Below are 26,119 nucleotides of genomic sequence, written 5' to 3'. Positions count from 1 at the left end.
CTGCCAAGATCATAGCTTTCACCCGGATTCACCTGGTCAGCCTGTCATGGAAAGTGTTCCTAATGTTTTGTCCACTCAGTGTATACGAAACGATTTACAACTTCCAATGGTCCTCTGAGTTGAATCTGTATGATCTGTATATAACCAGTGTATTACTGACCTGCTGATACAGACAGGACCATCTCTGGGCCAGTGGTGTGGAAGGAAGGAGTTGGGTCGGAATAGGTAGAACTAATACAGGTCTAGGCTGATAATAGATCATTCTTGAACAGAGGTGTGTGTGATAATCACAAAATAGAGGATATTTCTTGAAGTCATAATTGGTTTGTGATTAGTGCCTGTGCCTAATGAGGAATTATACAAGTAAACACAACCTCAGTTAACCCAGAACTAAAATCTTGTGTAATTTGGTCAGAATGCAGTGTGTTCGTGAGAGATTAGTAAACACACAATGCATTTCTTTAGAAATCTCTTTTATTACCATGACATTGTATCTGTAAGATTACAATACACTAATCATGGTTATTAAACACAAATGCCTTGGATTTACTACAGGTTAATCAACATAAACAAGACATTGGAATTAGGATGCCAAGCTGATGGCTGAAATGAACCAACCTGGGTATCAAACCAATCCATTAACCTACTTCTCTCTTCTACAGTTAGGATTAGGGTCACAGTTCTCCCCAAAAGTCCTTACTGACCCCAACCCTGTCACTCGCAATGGCTGCGTTTACACAGGCAGTCGAATTCTGCTTTTTTTTTCTCTCCGCCAAATGTTGTTTTCTTGACCAATCACATTAGATCTTTTAACACCAGATCTTTTTCAGCGCTAGTATGATTGGTCAAAAGACACTCAGAACTGGTCCCTTAGATTTTAGCTATCACTTATAGCTACCATTTCATCAAAATATTTTTTCTCTCTTAATAACTCATCTTCATTCAATAATAGAATCAAAGCATCATTTTGTGCAAGTAGTTCAGATCAAATAGTCAAGGTGGACAGACACTTGTAGGCATGTCATAGAACCAAAAACAAAGCCTGAGGGATCAACCTTGCCTACATTTCTCTATTCAATGTGCACTTATGGTCTACGGCCCTGTGTTTTTGGCATCAGTGTTGTAAAGTACTTAAGTAAAAATACTACTTACTGTAAGTTTTTTTGGGGGGGTATCTGTACTTTACTATTTATATTTTTTAATACCTTTACTTCAATACATTCCTAAAGAAAATAACCAACGTTTTACTCAATACATTTTCCCTGACACCCAAAAGTATTCGTTACATTTTGAATGCTTAAGCAGGACAGGAAAATTGTCCAATTCACGCACTTATCAACAGAACGTCCCTGGTCATCTACTGCCTCTGATCTGGAGGACTCATTAAACACACATGCTTTGTTTGTCCGACTATCCGTAGATTAAAATTTTAAAATGGTGCCATCTTGTTTGCTTAATATAAGGAATTAGAAATTATTCATAATTTTACTTTTGATACTTAAGTATATTTAAAACCAAATACTTTTAGACTATTATTCAAGTAGTATTTTACTTGGTGACTTTCACTCGAGTCATTTTCTATTAAAATATTTTTACTAAAGTACGATGTTTGGGTACTTTTTCCAACACTGCTATCATGTAACATGACCAAGATGTGAACCTTTATTTGAAGCCTTTTACAGAAATTAGAATTACACCAAAAATGAAAACAAAGGTCTGAGGATGGTACTGGAACAATTGACATAAAAAGGGGACAGTTTGAAAAAAAGCTTTATAGAAAAGGTTAAAATCCAGGTCATGTGACATGATTGCCCAAAACACAGGACTCTATGACATCATGACTTGGCATGTTCAAAGACCCTGCTTTAACAGATGAAATACTCAGCAGACAGGGCTATCAAGCACACATATCAAAACCCTATTAGCAGTACCATTGGTAGACAATAAAACAAGTCCTTTACTAACATGACAGCATGCAACAAGGAAACATAGAACTTTATGATGATACAGGAACCCTTTGTGTTTAAAGGAAAATATTGATTTGAACATAAAAGATTAAGTGCTTTGCGTCATAAAATGACATCGAGAAAAGCTGGACTGTAACCAAATAGTAAAGGGAGTTGGTATTTTTTATACTCTTCATTGTAGTTATGAAGTATCTTCTCAACCAGTATTTTATGTATAGAAACAAACACAATATCAGTTATCATTGAACAATCAAAAAGGCACCCTGGCCTGAACTTAAAGAAAATCACAATGGCAAGGAGTGAAATTACAATAGAATTTCATATAAACATAAAATGTCTACCAATTCATGTCTGTCTTTGAAAACATTCATCAAGTGAAATGTGATGCACACATGTCATAATATTCTATGGAGACATTACAGAGAATACAACTACCACAACAAATCACTCTTCTCTTCTGCAAGAACATCCGATTATCCTGTGTGTTCATTCATTGTGATGCTCAACATTATACGGACAAAGGCTACGATGTCAGCAACTGCAGAAGAGGAAGCAGACATGTTAGGATTTAGACGTGAGCTTCAGCATTATGTCTAAGGACAAAAAGTGGAAAGTAACATGTACACACACATACAAATCCATCAATGTAATTGATTACATCATCATCTCCCTGATATCAGGGTCATTAATTACACAGCTGCTGATTTTATCATATCAAAATAATCTCTGGCATGTTATGCCACTTGACATCTAGTCTAGTCTATTCAGGCTGATTAAAAAGTCTGAAGACACACCTCTGTCTCTCATTATTTATTACAACCAATTAAATGTAGCCACAGAAAAGAAATAACATTTTGCCTGACATTAACTACTCATTCCCCCAAAATAAATGATAAGCAGTCCAGTTAACACCACAAAGTAGCTTAATCCATACATACAGAGAAAGAGACCGACAAAAGAGAGAAAGAGCGAGTGTTTGAGCATTTGAGAAAGAGATTACATTTTATTAACGATGAGACACCTCCATGGGGGCATAATCATGAGATGCTTCGCAGACATGGAACCAGAATTACATGAAGCAAATCATTACTAGAACCCTCTCTGCCTATATCACCAGAGCCTCCCAGGACCAATCCAGAGCTTAAAAAGGACCAGCAGTTCAGGGGCAAAGAATGGAATTCTCTATACCATTGTCCTGTTTTCTGCTAAGGGGGGCTTCCATGTCTCTAAGAACACACTCAAGTCTTCAACTTTCCCTCTTGTGTCACAGGACATGACAGTAGTCTTCTGCCTCGTTTTCCCCCACCTTGTCCTCCTCCAGTGGAGTACCCCTGTCATCCAGATTAGTCCCAGAACTGATATTTGAACTATGACCTAATGAACTCATGTGTGTCCCTTAGCAGTCCCTTAGAAGTTCAGAGCCATCTGTACATGTGGGCACTGCTTTGGCAGCCGCTTCTGAAAGACAGAAATAAAGAAGGTCATTTTTACATAACATTATTCACCATTAGCTGATGGCATAACATCAGCTGATCTTCCTGTAAATTGCATTGGTGCTCTCTTTATAAAGCTACTATTCAAAACACAACCATCATTACATGAATATAAAATGTATTTCCACATCTCCTCAAAATATAAATATGAATTATTCTATAAATTATTGATTGAGGAACAATCTTCTGAGGAATGTGGCTATTTTTCTTGATTGTTGTTGTACTGATCTGATTTTGATTACATTTTGTCTCATGAATTGTATGCACAGGGCTGCCTTGTGAAAGAGACCCTGGTCTCAATGGCGACTCCCTGTTTAAATAAAGGTAAAATAGAAAATTAAATAAAAACGATTGACCTCCCCCCAGTGAACCCTCCTCAAAAGGTCAAATGGGGGGGGGGGGGGGGGGGGCTTATATCTGTTCTGTTTCACATGTACAAGTGTGAGGTGTGAATAATTTTTTATTTTTTTTTGCATAGCCAACTCCCCCGAGACACCCTTGGAGAGTTGTGTCATGGCTAGGGATCAACCATTATTGACAACGACCCTGGAGCAATTCAATCAAATCAAATGGTATATGTCACATGTGCTGAATCCAACAGGTGTAGGTAGACCTTACAGTGAAACGCTGAATCCAACAGGTGTAGGTAGACCTTACAGTGAAACGCTGAATCCAACAGGTGTAGGTAGACCTTACAGTGAAACGCTGAATCCAACAGGTGTAGGTAGACCTTACAGTGAAACGCTGAATCCAACAGGTGTAGGTAGACCTGACAGTGAAACGCTGAATCCAACAGGTGTAGGTAGACCTTACAGTGAAACGCTGAATCCAACAGGTGTAGTAGACCTGACAGTGAAACGCTGAATCCAACAGGTGTAGGTAGACCTTACAGTGAAACGCTGAATCCAACAGGTGTAGGTAGACCTGACAGTGAAACGCTGAATCCAACAGGTGTAGGTAGACCTTACAGTGAAACGCTGAATCCAACAGGTGTAGGTAGACCTTACAGTGAAACGCTGAATCCAACAGGTGTAGGTAGACCTGACAGTGAAACGCTGAATCCAACAGGTGTAGGTAGACCTGACAGTGAAACGCTGAATCCAACAGGTGTAGGTAGACCTTACAGTGAAACGCTGAATCCAACAGGTGTAGGTAGACCTGACAGTGAAACGCTGAATCCAACAGGTGTAGGTAGACCTTACAGTGAAACGCTGAATCCAACAGGTGTAGGTAGACCTTACAGTGAAACGCTGAATCCAACAGGTGTAGGTAGACCTGACAGTGAAACGCTGAATCCAACAGGTGTAGGTAGACCTTACAGTGAAACGCTGAATCCAACAGGTGTAGGTAGACCTTACAGTGAAACGCTGAATCCAACAGGTGTAGGTAGACCTTACAGTGAAACGCTGAATCCAACAGGTGTAGGTAGACCTTACAGTGAAACGCTGAATCCAACAGGTGTAGGTAGACCTTACAGTGAAACGCTGAATCCAACAGGTGTAGGTAGACCTTACAGTGAAACGCTTACTTACAAGCCCTTAATCAATAATGCAGTAAAAAAAAAATATTTAAAGAAAGAGATAAGAATAACAAATAATTAAAGAGCAGCAGTAAATAACAATAGCGGGGCTATATACAGGGGGTACCGGTACAGAGTCAATGTCAATGTGCAGGGGCACCGGTGTCGAGGTAATTGAGGTAATATGTACATGTAGGTAGAGTTACTAGTGACTACGCATAGATAATAACAGAGTAGCAGCAGCATTCCGGGGAGGGGGGCAATGCAAATAGTCTGGGTAGCCATTTGATTAGCTGTTCAGGAGTCTTATGGCTTGGGGGTAGAAGCTGTTTAGAAGCTTCTTGGACCTAGATTTGGCGCTCCGGTACCGCTTGCCTTGTAGTAGTAGAGAGAACAGTCTATGACTAGGGTGGCTGGAGTCTTTGACAACCTTTAGGGCCCTCCTCTGACACCGCCTGGTATAGAGGTCCTGGATAGCAGGAAGCTTGGCCCCAGTGATGTACTGGGCCGTACGCACTACCCTTTGTAGTGCCTTGCGGTCGGAGACCGAGCAGTTGCCATACCAGGCAGTGGTGCAACCTGTCAGGATGCTCTCAATGGTACAGCTGTAAAAACTTTTGAGGATCTGAGGACCCATGCCAAATATTTTCAGTCTCATGAGGGGGAATAGGTTTTGTCGTGCCCTCTTCACGGCTGGCTTGGTGTGCTTGGACCGTGGTAGTTTGTTGGTGATGTGGACGCCAAGGAACTTGAAGCTCTCAACCTGCTCCACTACAGCCCCGTCGATGAGAATGGGGCATGCTTGGTCCTCCTTTTTGCTGTAGTCCAGTGACCTCCGCCCTATAGGCTGTCTCATCGTTGTCACTGATCAGGCCTACCACTGTTGTGTCATCGGCAAACTTAATGATGGTGTTGGAGTCGTGCATGGCCGTGCAGTCATGAGTGAACAGGAAGTATAGGAGGGGACTGAGCACACACCCCTGAGGGGCCCCCGTTTTGAGGATCAGCGTGGCGGATGTGTTATCTACCCTTACCACCTGGGGGTGGCCCGTCAGGAAGTTCAGGATCCAGAGGGAGGATTGCAGAGGGAGTCCCAGGGTCCTTTGCTTAGTGATGAGATTTGAGGGCACTATGGTGTTGAACGCTGAGCTGTAGTCAATTAACAGCATTCTCTCATAAGCGTTCCTTTTGTCCAGGTGGGAAAGGGCAGTGTGGAGTACAATAGAGATTGCATCATCTGTGGCTCTGTTGGTGCAGTATGCAAATTGGAGTGGGTCTAGGGTTTCTGGGATGATGATGTTGATGTGAGCCATGACCCGCCTTTCAAAGAACTTCATTGCTACAGACGTGAGTGCTACGGGCCGGTAGTCATTTAGGCAGGTTACCTTCGTGTTCTTGGGCACAGGTCTGCTTGAAACATGTTCGTATTACAGACTCAGACAGGGAGAGGTTGAAAATGTCAGAAGACACTTGCCAGTTGGTCAGCGCATGCTCAGAGAACAAGTCCTGGTAATCCGTCTGGCCCTGTGGCCTTGGGAATGTTAACCTATTTGAAGGTCTTACTCACATTGACTGCAGAGAGTGTGATCACACAGTCGTCTAGAACAGCTGATGCTTTCATGGATGTTTCAGTGTTACTTGCCTCGAAGCGAGCATAGAAGTAGTTTAGCTCGTCTAGTAGGCTCGTGTCACTGGGCAGCTCTCAGCTGTGCTTCCCTTTGTAGTCGGTAATAGTTTGCAAGCCCTGCCACCTCCGATGAGCGTCGGTGCCGGTGTAGTAGGATTCGATCTTAGTCCTGTATTGAAACTTTGCCTGTTTGATGGTTCGTCGGAGGGCATAGCGGGATTTCTTATAAGCTTCCGGGTTAGAGTCCCGCTCCTTGAAAGCGACAGCTCTACCCTTTAGCTCAGTGAGTATGTTGCCTGTAATCCATGGCTTCTGATTGGGGTATGTACGTACAGTCACTGTGGAGACGACGTCCTCAATGCACTTATTGATGAAGCCAGTGACTGATGAGGTGTACTCCTCAATGCCATCGGAAGAATCCTGGAACATATTACAGTCTGTGCTAGCAAAACAGTCCTGTAGTTTAGCATCTGCTTCATCTGACACCTTTTTTATAGACCGAGTCACTGCTGCTTCCTGCTCTAATTTTTGCTTATAAAAGGAGGAATCAGGAGGATAGAATTATGGTCAGATTTGCCAAATGGAGGGCGAGGGAGAGCTTGGTACCTGTCTGTGTGTGGAGAAAAGGTGGTCAAGAATTTTTTAACCCTCTGGTTGCACATTTAACATGCTGATAGAAATTAGCTAAAACTGATTTAAGTTTCCCTGCATTAAAGTCCCCGGCCACTAGGAGCGCCGCCTCTGGATTAGCGCTTTACTGTTTGCATATGGCGGTATACAGCTCATTGACTGCGGTTTTAGTGACAGCATCAGTCTGAGGTGGTATGTCGACAGGTAAGAAAAATACAGATTAAAACTCTAGGTAGATAGTGTATCATGATAAGCTGTAAACCACACTACCTCAGGCGAGCAAAACCTTGAGACTTCCTTTGATATCGTGGACCAGCTGTTGTTCACATATTAGCATAGGCCCCCGCCCTGTGTCTTACCAGAGGCTGCTGTTCTGTCCTGCCGATGGAGTGTATAACCAGCCAGCTGTATGTTCTTAATGCCGTCGTTCAGCCACGACTCGGTGAAACATAAAATAATCCAGTTTTTAATGTCCCGTTGGTAGGACATACAGTGGGGAAAACAAGTATTTGAAACCCTGCCGATTTTGCAAAGCATGTAGAGGTCTGTAATTTTTATCATAGGTACACTTCAACTGTGAGAGACGGAATCTAAAACAAAAATCCAGAAAATCACATTGTATGATTTTTAAGTAATTCATTTGCATTTTATTGCTTGATATAAGTATGATACATCAAAAAAGCAGAACTTAATATTTGGTACAGAAACCTTTGTTTGCAATTACAGAGATCATACGTTTCCTGTAGTTCTTGACCAGGTTTGCACACACTGCAGCAGGGATTTTGGCCCACTCCTCCATACAGACCTTCTCGAGGGAGGTTTCGGGGCTGTGGCTGAGCAATACGGACTTTCAGCTCCCTCCAAAGATTTTCTATTGGGTTCAGGTCTGGAGACTGGCTAGGCCACTCCAGGACCTTGAGATGCTTCTTACGGAGCCACTCCTTATTTACCCTGGCTGTGTGTTTTGGGTCGTTGTCATGCTGGAAGACCCAGCCACGACCCATCTTCAATGCTCTTACTGAGGGAAGGAGGTTGTTGGCCAAGATCTTGCGATACATGGCCCCATCCATCCTCCTCTCAATACGGTGCAATCGTCCTGTCCCCTTTGCAGAAAAGCATCCCCAAAGAATGATGTTTCCACCTCCATGCTTCACGGTTGGGATGGTGTTCTTGGGGTTGTACTCATCCTTCTTCTTCCTCCAAACACGGTGAGTGGAGTTCAGACCAAAAAGCTCTATTTTTGTCTCATCAGACCACATGACGTTCTCCCATTCCTCCTCTGGATCATCCAGATGGTCATTGGCAAACTTCAGACAGGCCTGGACATGCGCTGGCTTGAGCAGGGGGGCCTTGCGTGCACTGCAGGATTTTAATCCATGATGGCGTAGTGTGAGACTGTGGTCCCAGCTCTCTTCAGGTCATTGACCAGGTCCTGGCGTGTAGTTCTGGGCTGATCCCTCACCTTCCTCATGATCATTGATGCCCCATGAGGTGAGATCTTGCATGGAGCCCCAGACTGAGGGTGATTGACTGTCATCTTGAACTTCTTCCATTTTCTAATAATTGCGCCAACAGTTGTTGCCTTCTCACCAAGCAACTTGCTTATTGTCCTGTAGCCCATCCCAGCCTTGTGCAGCTCTACAATTTTATCCCTGATGTCCTTACACAGCTCTCTGGTCTTGGCCATTGTGGAGAGGTTGGAGTATGTTTGATTGAGTGTGTGGACAGGTGTCTTTTATGCAGGTAACTAGTTCAAACGGTTGCAATTAATACAGGTAATGAGTGGAGATCAGGAGGGCTTCTTAAAGAAAAACTAACAGGTCTGTGAGAGCCGGAATTCTTACTGGTTGGTAGGTGATCAAATACTTATGTCATGCAATAAAATGCTAATGAATTACTTAAAAATCATACAATGTGATTTTCTGGATTTTTTTACCTATGACAAAAATTACAGACCTCTACATGCTTTGTAAGTAGGAAAACCTGCAAAATCGGCAGTGTATCAAATACTTGTTCTCCCCACTGTACGTGCTTTCAGCTCATTCCATTTATTTTCCAACGATTGAACATTAGCTAGCAGGACAGAAGGCAAGGGCAGATTAGCCTCTCGTTGCCTGATCCTCACAAGGCACCCTGATCTTATTCCACAAATCTCAGTTTCCTTCTCCAGCTAATCCCGGGAATCTGGGCCTGGTCGGGTGTCTGGAGTAGTATATCCCTCCCGTCCGACTCATTGAAGAACTCTCGTCCAGTTTGAGGTGAGCAATCTCAGTTCTGATGTCCAGAAGCTATTTTCGGTCATAAGAGACGGAAGCAGCAACATTATGTACAAAACAAGTTACGAACAACGCAAAACAAAAAATAGTATGGTTGGTTAAGAGCTGATAACACTGCAGCCCTACCCTCCTGCGCCAATTAGGGTTAAATGCCTTGCTCAAGGGTAGATTAAACAATAGTTTGAATCCCAGAGCCGACTAAGTGAATAATCAACATTTTGGTTACTGGCCCAACACTAACCGCTAGGCTACCTGCTGCCCTCGGCAAGACTACCTGCCCACCCTCATGACCCCTGACCTCTGTCTTTCCTCTCCTGGGTCTCCTCGGCGGCCGTCTTGTCAGCTCTGAAGAAGATCCGAGCGCTGCTCAAGGAGAAGTTAAGCAGTTCAAACTCCTGTAGGAGACAACAGAGACGGGGCATTACTGATTGATTGGTTGGTTGGATTGATTATTTCAGTGTCTATACACAAAGCTGCCAAGCTCATATTCCCCTCCTCTCCTTTTGCAGCAGTAGGTAGGATACCCATTCCCCATAAACACTGGTCCAGGATCAGATATTGTCAAACCCTCATGATGGTCAAGGCCAGGACTTGACGTTGAATAATCTAACCCTAGATCGGAGGTCAGTGGTCAGCCATGTACCTGCAGGTAGATGTCCAGTCTCTTCTGGGTGAGGTTCATTGTCTGCAGGAGCTTCTCATCCTGACTGGTGGCCTGGACATTCTGCTCCTTCACCACAGCACTCATCTCCTTCATGTACTTCTCCCTGACCGCCTGGAACCAGTGGAGGGAGTCAAACTCCAAGTACTGGTCCAGCAGCTTAAGGATGTAAGCCACACCTGGGGCAGGATAGTGGAATGGAGAGGGAGGGGTAGGAGGGAGAGGGAGGGGTAGGAGGGAGAGGAAGGGGTAGGAAGGAGATGGGGGGGGTGGGGAGGAGGGAGGGGTAGGAGGGAGAGGGAGAAAGGAGATGGGGAGGAGAGGGAGGTGTAGGAGGGAGAGGGAGGGGTAGGAAGGAGATGGGGGGATGGGGAGGAGAGGGAGGGGTAGGAGGAAGAGGGTGGAAGGAGAAAGAGCAGAGGAGAAGAGGAAGGGAGAGAGACGAGGTGAGAGTGAGATAACAACGATCAGTGAAACTCATCAACAACTAATGTGAAAGTTTTATCCTATCCTACTACATACAGTGATCTGTGAAAGATCATACCACACTGACTCACCCATGGCAAAGCCATCATCTGTGAAGGCTGCCCCTCCTTTGTTCTTCTTGTTGAGTTTCTCCTTGCAGCCAATGGAGTGCTCCACAAAATTCACCGTCTGAAGGAGAGAAAAGGAAAGGTTGTATAAGAGAAGGTATCTGCTGCTTCAGAACAGAAAGTTAGATGGACAGGGAGAGAACGAGAGATAAACCGATACACATAAAGGAGAGAAGGATGGACAGACTGCTCACAGAGATGGGTGAATGTCTGAAAGACAGATGAAGTGCTCAGACATGAGTGGGTGAAAGATGAATAGAGAGAGGAGTGGAAGAGATGAATAGAGAGATGAGTGAAAGAGATGAGTGGAAGAGATGAGTGGAAGAGATGAATAGAGAGATGAGTGGAAGAGATGAATAGAGCGATGAGTGGAAGAGATGAATAGAGAGATGAGTGAAAGAGATGAATAGAGAGATGAGTGAAAGGACACACCAGAGGAGGTACAATCATGTAGAAGTTTCTCAGGTGCATGTTCTTGATGCTGCGGAACTCGGGGGCGAACACTCCCACCAGCATCTTGAAGTACTCTGTCCCCTCGGCAGAGTTACTGGTCAGATCCCCCAGCACAGAGTCCAGCAGGCTGAGAGGAAGACACATTCAGAAGAGATAAGAACACTTTATTTAGCCCATAGAGAGAGCAATTGTTTTGGTTAAAGCTGTGTGAATTGAAATACATCATCAGGTGCACACAAGCATACCTGGCAGCTTTCTGGGTCTCCTCTGAAAGCCCCTCCTCCTTCACCAGCTCCTCAAAGTTCACTATATCCTCCAGGTCAGGGACAAACCTGGGAAACACACAATACACAAGTGGGTTTATGGTTCACCATTTACTATAGAACTAGGTTACCCACAACCCCCTTTACAGTACTACATCTCCAAAAACGACATTACCCATAACCCTTACAGCACTAAATCTCCAAGCTTGGAACAAACTCTGGAAAACACAGTGTAGAACATTCCATATCTTAAAAATACTAGTTATAAATACTATCAATGCCCTGTGTCTGGTACCTGATGGCGCTGCTGCAACAGTGAAGTCCTCCAGAGCGGATCATGCGCACGTAGCCCATGGCATTACCGATCTGGCTAATGAGCTGTCTAAACTGGTCCAGGTAACTCTGCCCGTCTGGGGTGATGCCAAGCTTCCTGATGCCACGGTTAAACTTCTCTGCCCTCTCAAACGGGTACTAGATCAAACATAACACAGACATATAGATATGGCAATACAGTCAGAGGAAATGTCAGACTGGGAGCAACACTCCTGTTTGTTTTTAAAACCGGAGCCTTTTGTGACTAGTTCTTCTATTCCCTATAAGCTAAAGGGAAAGACCGGTCATGAAAGTATGACTTCACAACAGGTTTTTCCACACAACTGAAGAGGTGAAGTGAGCCCCGTTACCTTCTGGTCTGACTGGTCTTTGGTCTCCCTGAAGAAGCGGATGTCTTTGATGAGTCTGGACTTTATGTGCTCGTCGTACATGAACTGACTGAAGATGTAGAACTTCTTCCTCAGGAACTGGTAGGTGAAGTTGACCGTGGTGTTCATGATGCCCGTGCCGTGGGTGCGGATGGAGTTGGCGATGTGGCGGATGTTGATGGTGTTTAGGTGCTTGTTGTTGCTCGTCTTCTCAATGAAGATCTGAGGGACAGACAGACTGGTGAGACAGACCGGTGAGACAGACAGAACAATAGGATTGAGAGACAGAGACAGAGCTTACCTGGTTGTTGAGGTTGTAGAGATAGCGGGATACAAACACATGGATGTTCCTCATGATCTCCAACACATCCAGTCCCTGGCCAGAGCAAAAGGACACTTAGGCCAGGATTCAATCAAATAGCGCTGTGTCGACTATTCACCATTGTTAGATTCTGGGTTAAACTTGGAACATTGTTATACTCTGCAGTATAGTATCTGAGGAGTGAAAGAGACTGGTTTTTACATCAGAAGTTAATGGTTATCTGTAGAAGCCAGATGGCTTTGGAATGTGTTGGGTGGACGGGAGGAAGTCACAGGGTCGCTAGAGGGGATACGGGTGGAGATCTTTGGATAAGGCATCAAGGGGGTTGAGGTCAGGTCAGATTCCCTTAAGGGAGAAACAATGGTTTATTACCCTATCACTTGGTCTTCCTGTCGAACCATAAAAGACGTAAGGGTTGAAGAGAAGGAGAAGAGCCCAAACTGAAGTATATATACTTGTGTTGGTGGAAACATGTTTTGTCTGAATGCAGCTGTATTGACCCTCTGAGAAGAATTAGACTTGGTTAAGCTTTCATAATGTCCATTCAGTGTTTTACTCTGAGAATTAGAACCTAACACCATTTAAAAAGGTCATTTCCGATTGAGCCGACATAGCCTAGGTAGCTTTTACCATGAATACAGTCTCCGGCGAATGAGGGAACATTGCGTTTAAAGGGTGCATAGCCAGAAAAGCCGCTCTGATTGAATCCTGGCTTCAGCAGACTTCATCAAATGACACACACACCTGTTCAAGGGTCTGGCTGGGTAGATGTGCCTCTGTCATCATGAGTCCGTAGCGCTGTGTTGCCAGGTTCCTCATCTCGCTGTAGGTGGCCCAGTCATGCAGAGCCACTGTGGTTAGGTTATAGAACGTCTTATCCAGGTAGTGAGTCACATAGGCTGTGAGGACGACACACACACGGTGAGACATACTCTGAGACAAAGACACACAAATTGGCATAGAATAGACTGAACACACATCTTGGTAAAGGACTTGCAAAACCACGCACCCACCACACACGCAAACACACCACAGTGCTGTATCCCAGGGGCCCATCCAGTGCAGTGCATAGCTACCTTTAATGTGTATGAAGCGGTTGAAGAAGCGGATGGGTTTGAGGTAGAAGAAGTGGGCCAAGTCCTTCATGCCCACCTTGAAGGGGTTCCTGTCGTCCAGCTTCAGGTGTGTGTGGACAGACAGACGCAGGTCCTTCTCTATCTCTTTACACAGCTTGTCCAACAGATGCTGAGAGGAGAAAGGGATGAAGGGAGGGAGGTGGAGGACCAGTCAAAGGTTTGGACACACCTACTCATTTAAGGGTTTTCTTTATTTTAGACATCAAAACTATGAAATAACACATGAATCATGTAGAAACCAAAAAAGTGTTAAACAAATCAAAATATATTTTATATTTGAGATTATTCAAAGAAGCCACCCTTTGCCTTGATGACAGCTTTCCACCATCAAGCAACTATGATGAAACTGGCTCTCATGAGACCCGCCACAGGAAAGGAAGACCCAGAGGACTTCTGCAGAGGTCTGCTGCAGAGGATAAGTTTATTAGAGTTACCAGTCTCAGACATTGCAGCCCAAATAAATGCTTCACAGATTTCAAGTAACAGACACATCTCAACATCAACTGTTCAGAAGAGACTGCGTGAATCAGGCCTTCATGGTCAAACTGCTGCAAAAGGACACTGATAATAAGAAGAGACTTGCTTGGGCCAAGAAACACGAGCAATGAACATTAGATCGCAAGAAATCTGTCCTTTGGTCTGATGAGTCCAAATTAGAGATTTTTGTTCCAACTGCTGTGTCTTTGTGAGATGCAGAGTAGGTGAACGGATGATCTCCGCATGTGTGGTTCCCACGGAGAAGCATGGAGGAGGAGGTGTGATGGTCTGGGGGTGCTTTGCTGGTGACACTGTCTGTGATTTATTTAGAATTCAAGGCACACTTAACCAGCATGGCTACAACAGCATTCTGCAGCGATACGCCATCCCATCTGGTTTGCGCTTAGTGGGACTATCATTTGTTTTCAGCAGGATAATAACCCAAAATACACCTCCAGGCTGTGTAAGGGCTATTTGACCAAAGAGAGTGACCGAGTGCTCCACAATCATCCGAACTCAACCCAATTGAGATGGTTTGGGATGAGTTGGATCGCAGAGTGAAGGAAAAGCAGCCAACAAGTGCCCAGCATATATGGGAACTCCTTCAATACTGTTGGAAAAGCATTCCAGGTGACTATCTCATGAAGCTGGTTGAGAGAATGCCAAGAGTGTGCAAAGCTGTCATCAAGGCAAAGGATGGCTACTTTGAAGAATCTCAAATATAAAATATATTTTGAATTGTTTAACACTTGTTTTGGTTTCTACATGATTCATGTGTTATTTCATAGTTTTGATGTCTTCACTATTATTCCACAATGTAGAAAATAGTACAAATAAAGAAAGAAAAAAACAGGAATGAGTAGGTGTGTCCAAACTTTTGACAGGTACTGTATAATTAATTAATTCATATATATACAGTGGCAAGAAAAAGTATGTGAACCCTTTGGAATTACCTGGATTTCTGCATAAATTGGCCGTAAAATTCGATCTGATCTTCATCTAAGTCACAACAATAGGCAAACACAGTGTGCTTAAACTAATAACACACAAATTATTGTATTTTTCTAGTCTATATTGAATACATAATTTAAACATTCACAGTGTAGGTTGGAAAGACCCCTAGGCTAATGACTTCTCAAAAAGGTCATTGGTGTCAGTGGTCAACTAACCTGGAGTCCAATCAATGAGACGAGATTGGAGATGTTGGTTAGAGCTGCCCTGCCCTATAAAAAAAACCTCACTAAATTTGAGTTTGCTATTCACAAGAAGCATTGTCTGATGTGAACCATGCCTCGAACAAAAGCGATCTCAGAAGACCTAAGATTAGGAATGGTTGACTTGCAAAAACCTGGAAAGGGTTACAAAAGTATCTCTAAAATCCTTGATGTTCATCAGTCCACGTTAAGACAGATTGTCTATAAATGGAGAAAGTTCAACACTGTTGCTACTCTCCCTTGGAGTCGCCGTCCTGCAAAGATGACTGCAAGAGCACAACGCAGAATGCTCAATCAGGTAAAGACAAATCCTAGTGTCAGCTAGAGACTTACAGAAATCTCTGGAAGATGGAAACATCTCTTTTTGCGAGTCTACGATACGTAAAACACTAAACAAGTATGGTGTTCATGGGAGGACACCACAGAAGAAGCCACTGATGTACAAAAAAAGGCACAGCAAAACCAACATCAAAACCTCATCCCAACTGTAAAGTATGGTGGAGGGAGCATCATGGTTTGGGGCTGCTTTGCTGCCTCAGGGCCTGGACAGATTGCTATCATTGACGGAAAAATGTATTCTGAAGTTTATCAAGACATTTTGCAGGAGAATGTAAGGCTATCTGTCGGTGAATTGAAGCAACCCGATTGAGATGCTGTGGCATGACCTCGAGAGCGGTTCACACCAGACATCCCAAGAACATTGCTGAACTGAAACAGTTTTGTAAAGAGGAATGGTCCAAAATTCCTCCTGACCGTTGTGCAGGTCTGATCCGCAACTACAGAAAACACTTGGATGAGGTTATTGCTGCCAAAGGATGGTCAACCAGTTATTAAATCCAAGGGTTCACATACTTTTTGCATCCTGCACTGTGAATGTTTACACAGTGTGTTCAATAAAGACATTAAAATGTATAATTGTTTGTGTGTTCTTAGTTTAAGCAGACTGAGTTTGTCTATTGTTGTGACTTAGATGAAGGTAAGATCACATTTTATACAATTGCCACTGTGTGTGTGTGTGTGTGTGTGTGTGTATGTTTATATATATATTTTTTTTAAAGCTACCTCTCCTCTCAGTTGCTTCTCCCTCCCTCTTCCCTCCTCACCTCATTGAACACCTGCATGATCTCTGTGTCGTAGCTCTCCAGTAGCTGGTCACATGACTCCATGTGTTTGGCGTGAAGCATGGTGGGTACGCTGTCCCTCAGGGCGCTGAACATGTACTGCACGAGCCAATCATAAACAGTCACAGGTAGGAGTGACAGCAGGACCGGCGAAACATATCCAACGACCAGGATAAGGGACAGCCAAGGGGACCAATCAATGCATCAAAAGTGACAACAGGAACCAATGAGAAGCAGAACAGCTAGCTACATATTGGTAGAGAAGTGCTGGCAGTTGATGCTTATGGGTAGTATGTTATGAAAGTGAGAGTAAGGATATCGCTTGAAGCTGAGAGAATAGAGGTGTGTTCAGTGCTTACGTGTATCCGTGCAGCATCTACAGCGTGGTCATACACATCATCCAGGTAGATGGGAAATACAGCCCTGTGCCAGTACAGGAAACTACAGTCACACTGGACCTTCACCCTGATCAGAGAACAGTGATATATTAGATACCGGTACATCACATTCATATACTTACATTTATCAAAAACAGTTTTCCTGGGGTTTTAGTTTGCTTAAATAGAACTGAAGACGTGTGTTAGGTCCTATAGCTAATGCCTAGGCTTTACCGGGCAGTGTGTTCCCCTCACCTCTCCTTGAGCTCACTGATCAGGTCCAGCTTCTTTAGCACCAACTGCAGCGGGAGCAGCTCCTCGTCTTTGAAGGTTTTCTGGAAGAATTTAGAGGAAGTTACCATTGCAACATAACCTTCAGTTCACGTAAATATTTTCACCAAATTCCCAGTTGGAAGATTCCTGGATTTTCTGCTCATTCCCTCCGGATTCTAGGAATATTCTAACTGGGATTCTTGGAAACCCTGGAAATTTGTAGAAAATGACCAGCATTTTGCAACCCTAGGCAGCAGAAACTTGAATAATGGTCATACCATCTGTGTTCCCACACTGAGGGCCAGGGAGACCACTAGGCGGCGCTCTTTAGTGCTGGGTCCATTGAGAGCGTTCTCTGCCATCACCAGAGATGACAGCACATCCAGACGCTGCTCGCTATACTTCTTGTCAGAGATCACCCTTTTCTACAGAAGAGAAACATATTCAAACTGATGGGAGAAATGATAGAAATGTGTTTCTTTGTCAGATGTGAATATGAGGTGTATAAATGTTGCATTTCTGTAATCTACTGCGTGTAAATTTAATTTCCCTACACAAAAAAAATATCCCGAATTGAGATGAGAGTAGTGTTTACCTTAGCGGTGCCAATGGAGTTGAGGGCCTGGGACTGCAGGTGCTGGGTTATGTGGGAGACAGAGTCAGCCACCACCATGGACCGCCTGTGGAACGTGTGCTCCACTGCCTGACCAGGGAGGAAGTGACATCACACCTCATTAAACTGTTGTGTTTGATACATTCACAATGTTTCATCTACAATTATTTATCACAATGCACAACAAATTAGCACACACACCTTGAGCAGCTCGACCAGTCTACAGAGGGCTTTGACGGAGGCCTTGGTCATGGGTCTCTGCATGGACATGTACAGGTTCATGGTAGTCTTAATGATGGTGCCGATACTGTAGGCATACAGGATACCCTGCAGGGGAGACATGGAAAATAATATATGACATAAAATCACCCCCCTGGTACCGTTTGAGCAGTTTCTGAATGGTTAGTTAATAACGTCAGTCCACACCTGCACAAAGACGTTACATCTGCTACTGAGGTCCTCCGACAGCTTGTCGTTGCGCTGCTCCTTCGACGAGATGGCCTCCATTTTCATCATCCAGGACGTCACAAACACATAGTAAGACTGAACATCCCTGACAGGGAGAGAGAAATCATACATGTACATTACCAGTTAAAAGTAACTCATTCAAGGGTTTTTCTTTATTTCACTATTTTCTACATTGTACAATAAAAGTGAAAACATCAAAACTATGAAACGCATATGGAATTATGAAGTAACCAAAAACATTTTTTTTAAATCAACAAATCAAAATATATTTCATATTTGAGATTCTTCAAAGAAGCCACCCTTTGCCTTGATGACAGCTTTGCACACTCTTGGCATTCTCTCAACCAGCTTCATGAGGTAGTCACCTGGAATGCTTTTCCAACAGTATTGAAGGAGTTCCCATATATGCTGGGCACTTGTTGGCTGCTTTTCCTTCACTCTGCGGTACAACTCATCCCAAACCATCTCAATTGGGTTGAGGTCGGATGATTGTGGAGGCCAGGTCTTCTGATGCAGCACTCCATCACTCTCCTTCTTGTTCAAATAGCCCTTACACAGCCTGGAGGTGTGTGTTGGGTCATTGTCCTGTGGAAAAACAAATGATTGTCCCACTAAGAGCAAACCAGATGGGATGGCGTATCACTGCAGAATGCTGTGGTAGCCATGCTGGTTAAGTGTGCCTTCAATTCTAAATAAATCACAGACAGTGTCACCGGCAAAGCACCCCAAGACCATCACACCTCCTCCTCCATGCTTCACGTTGGGAACCACACATGCGGAGATCATCCGTTCACCTACTCTGCGTCTCACAAAGACACGGCTTTTAGAACCAAAAATCTCAAATTTGAGATCAGACCAAAGGACAGATTTCCTGCGATCTAATGTCCATTGCTCGTGTTTCTTGGCCCAAGCAAGTCTCTTCTTATCATTTGTGTCCTTTAGTAGTGGTTTCTTTGCAGCAATTCGACCACGAAGCACTGATTCACGCGGTCTACTCTGAACAGTTGATGTTGAGATGTGTCTGTTACTTGAACTCTGTAAAGCATTATTTGGGCTGCAATCTGATGTGCAGTTAATTGCCGATTTCTGAGGCTGGTAACTCTAATGAACTTATCCTCTGCAGCAAATCAAACTTTATTTGTCACATGCGCCGAACATAACAAGTGTAGACCTTACCATGAAATGCTTACTTACAAGCCCTTAATCAACAGTGCAGTTCAAGAAACAAGGTAACTCAAGCACAGGTAACTCTGGGACCTTTCCTGTGGCAGTCCTCATGAGAGCCAGTTTCAACATAGGGCTTGATGGTTTTTGCGACTGCACTTGAAGAAACTTTCAAAGTTCTTGAAATTTTCCAGATTGACTGACCTTCATGTCTGGAAGTAATGATGGACTGTCATTTCTCTTTGCTTATTTGAGCTGTTCTTGCCATAATATGGACTTGGTCTTTTACCAAATAGGCCTATCTTCTGTATACCACCCCTACCTTGTCACAAAACAACTGATTGGCTCAAACACATTAAGGAAAGAAATTCCAAAAATGAACTTTTAACAAGGCACATCTGTTAATTGAAATGCATTCCAGGTGACTACCTCATGAAGCTGGATGAGAGAATGCCAAGAGTGTGCAAAGCTGTCATCAAGGCAAAGGGTGGCTTCTTCGAAGAATCTCAAATTTAAAAAGATATTTAGATTTGTTTAAAACTTTATTTGGTTACTACATGATTCCATATGTGTTATTTCATAGTTTTGATGTCTTCACTATTATTCCACAATGTAGAAATTAGACAAAATAAAGAAAAACCCTGGAATGAATACGGTAGGTGTGTTCCAACTTTTGACTGGTACTGTATATGTTAACTCAGAGGACACAGGAAACAGACTATGACTCCCCTCATGTTCAACTGTTATCTAGGGTTTAAAGCAAAACAAATCTTGTAAATGTGATGGATTGCCTGATGGACCTACTTGGTGAGAGTCTGTGCTCTCTGCTGCAGATATGCGTCTCTCTGTGCTCTAACGCTCTGAACACTCTTCTTGTCCATAAGCTTGGCTGCAGCCGGGACCTTGGCCATGAGGAAGGTGTCAGGGAACCAGATGATGTTAGACGTCAGAGTCACTGCAGGCACCTGAGGGGAGAGGGGAAGGGAGAGAGGGGGAGAGGAGAAGGGAGAGAGGAGGAGAGACGGGAGAGGGAGAGAGAGAGGATGAGGAGGGAGAGAGAGGGAGAGAGGATGAGAAGGGAGAGAGAGGATGAGAAGGGAGAGAGGGGGAGAGAGGATGAGAAGGGGGAGAGAGGATGAGAAGGGGGAGAGAGGATGAGAAGGGGGAGAGAGGATGAGAAGGGGGAGAGAGAATGAGAAGGGGGAGAGAGAATGAGAAGGGGGAGAGAGGATGAGAAGGGGGAGAGAGGATGAGAAGGGGGAGAGAGGATGAGAAGGGGGAGAGAGGATGAGAAGGGGGAGAGAGGATGAGAAGGGGGAGAGAGGATGAGAAGGGGGAGAGAGGATGAGAAGGGGGAGAGAGGATGAGAAGGGGGAGAGAGGATGAGAAGGGGGAGAGAGGATGAGAAGGGGGAGAGAGGATGAGAAGGGAGAGAGAGGATGAGAAGGGAGAGAGAGGGAGAGAGGATGAGAAGGGAGAGAGCGGGAAAGATGTGAGAGGGAGAGAGTGGGAAAGATGTGAGAGCGAGAGAGCAGGAAAGATGTGAGAGGGAGAGAGCGGGAAAGATGTGAGAGGGAGAGAGCGGGAAAGATGTGAGAGGGAGAGAAAGGGGAAAGGATTGAGAAGGGTTAAACCACCGCACTCCCACAAGATAAAATACCTAACAAAAATAAAATGCAACATGCAACAATTTCAAAGATTTTACTGAGTTACAGTTCATATAAGGAAATCCGTTAATAGAAATCAATTCATTAGGCCCTAGTCTATGGATTTCACACGACTGGGAATACATATGGATCAGAAAACCAGTCCAGGCTGTTGATTGTGGCCTGTGGAATGTTGTCCCACTCCTCTTCAATGGCTGTGCGAAGTTTCTGGATATTGGCGGGAACTGGAATACTCTGTCGTACATGTCGATCCAGAGCATCTCAAACATGGTCAATGGGTAACATGTCTGGTGAGTATGCAGGTCATGGAAGAACTGGGACATTTTCAGCTTCCATGAATTATGTAAAGATCCTTGCAACATGGGGCTGTGCATTATCATGCTGAAACATAAGGTGATTGTGACGGATGACTGGCACGACGCCGAACTGTAGTCAGGTCAAGACCCTGGTGAGGACGACAAGCATGCAGATGAGCTTCCCTGAAACGGTTTCTGACAGTTTGTGCAGAAATTCTTCGGATGTGCAAACCCAGTTTCATCAGCTGTCTGGGTGGCTCGTCACAGATCAAGCCAGATGTGGAGGTCCTGGGCTGGCATAGTCTGGTCTGCAGTTGTGAATGTAATGTTTATTTATTTAACAAGGCAAGTCAGTTATTTATAATGACAGCCTACCAGGGAACAGTGGGTTAAGTGCCTTGTTCAGGGGCAGAACGACAGATTTTACCTTGTCAGCTCAGGGAATCGATCCAGCAACCTTTCGGTTACAGGCCCAACGCTCTAACCACTAGGCTAACTGCCGCGACATTCCTGCAGTCAGCATACCAATTACACACTCCCTCAATTTGAGACATCTGTGGCAAAATGTCAAATTTGAGATTGTCTTTTTATTGTCCTCAGCACAAGGTGCACCTGTGTAATGATCATGCTGTTTAATCAGCTTCTTGATATGCCACACCGGTCAGGTGGATAGATTATCTTTGCAAAAGAGAAATGCTCACCAACAGGGATGTAAACAAATTTGTCCAGAATAATTTGAGAGAAATAAGCTTTTTGTGCTTATGGAACCTTTCTAGGATATTTTACTTCAGCTTGTGAAACATGGGACCAACACTTTACATGTTGCATTTATATTTTAGTTCCGTGTAGAAAGAGGGGGAATCTAATCGCAACTACTATGATGTGTTGCTAATATGTCTATGTTGCGTTTATATTTTTGTTCAATGTATGTTCACACACAAATTCAACTACAGAACCTGAAGTCAAACACACACCTTTTTGCAGATGTCTAGCAGGGCTTTGTAGAGCTTCTTGTCGACAGTTCTGAAGATGTGAAAGTGAAGAACGTAAAGTCCACAGACCCCAGCATACTTATCCCTCTGGTCTATCTCTGAGGGCTCACCTAAAACAGACCCCAGACACACTAACTAAATATACACATCAGATTTCAAGCTTAATTTTCTGTCCAGTAAACAAAGCTGAAATGTGTTGGACCAAAGAGACTGACCGATCTTTGACTCCACGTTGGTGAATATGGTGCGGATGTTGAGGGCAAACTCCTCAGCGAAGGCACTGTTTTTAGAGACCGACACTCCCTCTCCTGGGTCGTCAAACCTCTGCTCCACACACGCCTGGCCAACACACACAGACAGATGGGTGAGTTCAGGAGTAGTAGTAGTACCCCCTTTCAGCAAGGTGTTCAGAAACTACATCTGAAACCTTCATGCATATTCAAATAACATTTTATTTGTCACATGCGCTGAATACAACAGGTACCTTACAGTGAAATGCGTACTTACAAGCCCTTAACCAACAATGCAGTTTAAAGAAAAATAGGTATTAAGTAAAAAATAGCAGTAGCGAGGCTATATACAAGGGGTCAGAGTCAATGTGCGGGGGGGCACAGGTTAGTCAAGGTAATATGTACATGTAGGCATATTGAATGAGACCCAAGTCACCTTCACCAGGAAGTGATGCCACCAACATGAAACCACTGAAGGGCGTACCCACCTGGAATATCATGCCGTCCAGCAGCTGTCCCTCTAGCTTAAAAAGCAGCTTCTCAAACGGCTTCAGCTTCTCCTCTGGGATGGCAAACTTCCCAGGGTTATGATGCACTGACTTCAGTAACCTAGGAAGGAAGAGGGACTAAATAAATGTATCTCCTTTATCTTTCTGTATATCATCATGCATCGGTGTGTTTGTACCTCTTGTACATCTTCCAGTGGTCTTTCAGGGTGCCGTGATTCTCCATGATCTCATCCAGAGTGAGCAGAACCACCAACAGCTCCCCCAGGTGCTCATACACTGTCTGAAAATGAACTCCGGACGACTCAATGATTTTTGTGACTCCCCTGAAAGATGAATAACAGTTGAAAAATAAAGCTCCAGTAAATGTGTGTGTGTCTGTATGGGTGAGTGTGTGTCTGTATGGGTGAGTGTGTGTGTGTGTGTGTATGTCTGCATGGGTGAGTGTGTGCGTGTCTGCATGGGTGAGTGTGTATGTGCGTGTGTGTGTCTGCATGGGGGTGCATATGTGCTTCTCCACATGAGATTTGGTTCTGGGTGCCAAGATGAGTCCATGTCTTACTTGTTGCTGTTGTAGAGCGCCGCCAGCTGATGGACAACGTTGACCACCACCTCAAAGCACCTCGACACAAAACAGGACAGCTCCTACAGCGGAGAATGAAGAAGAGAAATTGAGAGATAAAGGGAGGGACATTCCTAGAACTACAATAAATGTCCCCTGGGTAATAATTCCTCAGTTTTACTCTCACTACTGACCTGAAAGAAGGAGATGAACCGGCCCATCTGAACCTGTGACTCTCCTTCAACCACACAGCTATCTGACACTGGAACACACACACACAGTTAGACAAAACATAACAATAATTCAATAAAGCTACATAAATCATAGATGATTACCTCCTTCACCATAGTACAGCAAGCCATTGTAAAACTTGATTTCCCCCTACAGAGGGAGACAAAGGCATATACAATACAGTAAGTTGTGTATATCAAAAACTGTTGCAATGACTCACTGCCAAGCAGACTGAAATATTTGCATGTGCAAACAACACACACAGTGTGCAATTAAAGTTGAACAAGACCTTTAATCAATGAAGAAACATCAAGCTTACCTCATACTTCAGCTTTTTAACCTCACTGCAGAGGGCTGCATACACTGTAATGACTTTGTTCAGAACCTGTGGAGAGCAAAGACCAAAGGAATATCAACTCCACACTTGTACATTTGAGTTGCAATCTTAGACCTGTTCCCTTCTTAGTAAAATTGCAAGACTTCATTATGATCTCTTGGATCACAGCCAGCAAATTCATAGCATTGTGCTGCTAGGGATTTACAATACTTCCCTAACATTATAACATACATGAAACAAATATATTTCTGGCTTAATTAACTATTATTACAGTTTCATAATTCAAATGTCTGAGGAAAGTTTATCTTGGCTTCATTTACCTTGTTGTCAGTTTTAATCAGTTCCAACAACGAGGACTGTTCATATGGGAGAAGCTGAAAGAGGAAGAGTATCAAAAAATTGTTTTGTTTCATGTCCCCATAGAATCCACATAGAAGAATGGAGAATGGACATCGATAGAGCTGTCTGTTCTATTCATTCTATTATGGAGATCAACATCACTGAAGGTCACTTCATTCTAAGTCAACATGATCCCCAAGTCATGACACTGACTGCAGCCAAAACACGAGCACTGGAAAACTGGCCCAGACTCAGTTCCAGCAGGACAATGTCTCTGGAAAGTTAACCTGCGTGAATGTCAGGATGAGAGAGGGAGAGATACCTTCAGGGCTATGGGGTCCAGGGTGAAGTCCCACACGTCTCCTATGGAGTCGTCGAGAGCGTCCTCAATGCCTTTCAGCTGAGAGGTGTACTCCTCCAGAAACTTCCCATAGTTCTTCTGCTGCACCTCCGTATGGATCTCTGGAGGGACAAACAGACAAGACATGATCATAAGATTAACAGCCCAGCAATGTAAATCCGGAAGAAAGAGGATACACTTTGAATGCATGAGCTTTTAAGTTACAGCACTACTGTGATACCTGTACTGTAGCCTCCTGTCAACTCAACTGTCAATCACATGAATGAATTGCTAGCTGATGCGGAGGTGAGAGTTATATGTCTAAGTTAGCTAGCTACGTGGCTAACATAATTGGTCGTTATTGCTTTTTCTAATGGGTCAAACGTGCACTATATCTTTCCTGAAAATCTAGCTGTGTGAGGCAATGGTTACCTAGATAATGAATTCAACATGACAGCCATGACGGCCTGTTGCTGGCCAGTATTGTGCAACGACAACACTAGGATTAGCAAGACGTTTAAACCAACCATCGCAAAATATAATAATTAGCTAGCTAACTTCTGACATTTGACAGGCGCTTTAACGTTATCGTCTGGTAAGAAAACAAAAACATTGCAGCTCAGGCAAAGCGAAGCTGGGCCAGACAACTTGCTAACGTAGATCGCTAGCCACTCAAGCTAATATGCTTGGCTTCAAGCCCATGAGAATTTCACCGGTAAGCAAATCACACTTTTCTATCCGGATAGTTAAAAAGCCAACTAAAAGCTACTTACTCGTAGACCCATCATCAAATCGATCGAATTCCCAGTCAGGAGAAATCGCCTCCACCGCCATCGCAGTGCGATTGCTCCACTGATGTTAGCGGTAACCGTTGGAGAAAGTGAATGTGAATCCCATGATTTGCCCCATGACTTCAGGGTGTTTATGGGTAATGTAGTTTTTACAAAATACTGTACAGGCGCAGAGTTTCTAAATATGTACTGTCTTTGGTACAGGTGTGTTGGGGATACTACTCAAATTGATATACACTGTGGTTATTCATGGACAATTACATATCCATACAACAATGAGAAATATGTTTTTTTTGCCCTAAATGTATATCGCCTATTTTATTGTGTCATGATCATACCATAGGTTATTTAACACAATGGTATGAGATTATTAGGCCTACCAAAGATCCTACCTACCTACCTGGAGCGGTGGATGGGTAAAATCACTGGGGAAGCCAAGCCAAGACAGTAAAAAAGCCATACTACAACCTATGTTGTGAT

At 43.8% G+C, this 26,119-nt stretch overlaps 1 protein-coding gene across 1 annotated transcript; it reads right to left on the bottom strand.

Annotated features, from left to right (window-relative positions):
- Positions 1 to 460: 460 nt before the first annotated feature.
- On the bottom strand, positions 461 to 25,755 carry washc4 (WASH complex subunit 4). The gene is made up of 30 exons (XM_036968633.1): positions 25,622 to 25,755; positions 24,831 to 24,970; positions 24,490 to 24,543; positions 24,152 to 24,217; positions 23,937 to 23,982; positions 23,796 to 23,863; positions 23,602 to 23,684; positions 23,219 to 23,365; positions 23,022 to 23,142; positions 22,519 to 22,642; positions 22,286 to 22,413; positions 20,153 to 20,313; positions 18,143 to 18,269; positions 17,918 to 18,043; positions 17,699 to 17,806; positions 17,382 to 17,528; positions 17,086 to 17,165; positions 16,813 to 16,918; positions 16,436 to 16,552; positions 13,582 to 13,750; positions 13,250 to 13,404; positions 12,485 to 12,559; positions 12,166 to 12,405; positions 11,778 to 11,953; positions 11,465 to 11,551; positions 11,199 to 11,346; positions 10,731 to 10,827; positions 10,156 to 10,352; positions 9,811 to 9,907; positions 461 to 3,425 (listed from the first exon to the last, which is right to left on the bottom strand). Exons 1-30 carry the CDS (start codon positions 25,680 to 25,682, stop codon positions 3,364 to 3,366), a joined length of 3,513 nt encoding a protein of 1,170 aa, XP_036824528.1. The 5' UTR covers positions 25,683 to 25,755; the 3' UTR covers positions 461 to 3,363.
- Between the last annotated feature and the right edge of the window lie 364 nt (positions 25,756 to 26,119).

Source organism: Oncorhynchus mykiss, chromosome 30 (genome assembly GCF_013265735.2).
Source record: "Oncorhynchus mykiss isolate Arlee chromosome 30, USDA_OmykA_1.1, whole genome shotgun sequence".
NCBI lineage: Eukaryota > Metazoa > Chordata > Actinopteri > Salmoniformes > Salmonidae > Oncorhynchus > Oncorhynchus mykiss.
Note: the sequence above shows the minus strand (reverse complement) of the source record. Positions and strands in the feature narration are given on the sequence as shown.

Coding starts and splice junctions, on each gene's coding strand:
- washc4 (XM_036968633.1), bottom strand. CDS start 25,682: ATGGCGGTGGAGGCGATTTCTCCTGACTGGGAATTCGATCGATTTGAT. Junction 24,218..24,489: donor TGATTAAAACTGACAACAAG/GTAAATGAAGCC, acceptor TGCTCTCCACAG/GTTCTGAACAAAGTCATTAC. Junction 23,685..23,795: donor GGTTCATCTCCTTCTTTCAG/GTCAGTAGTGAG, acceptor TCTCCGCTGTAG/GAGCTGTCCTGTTTTGTGTC.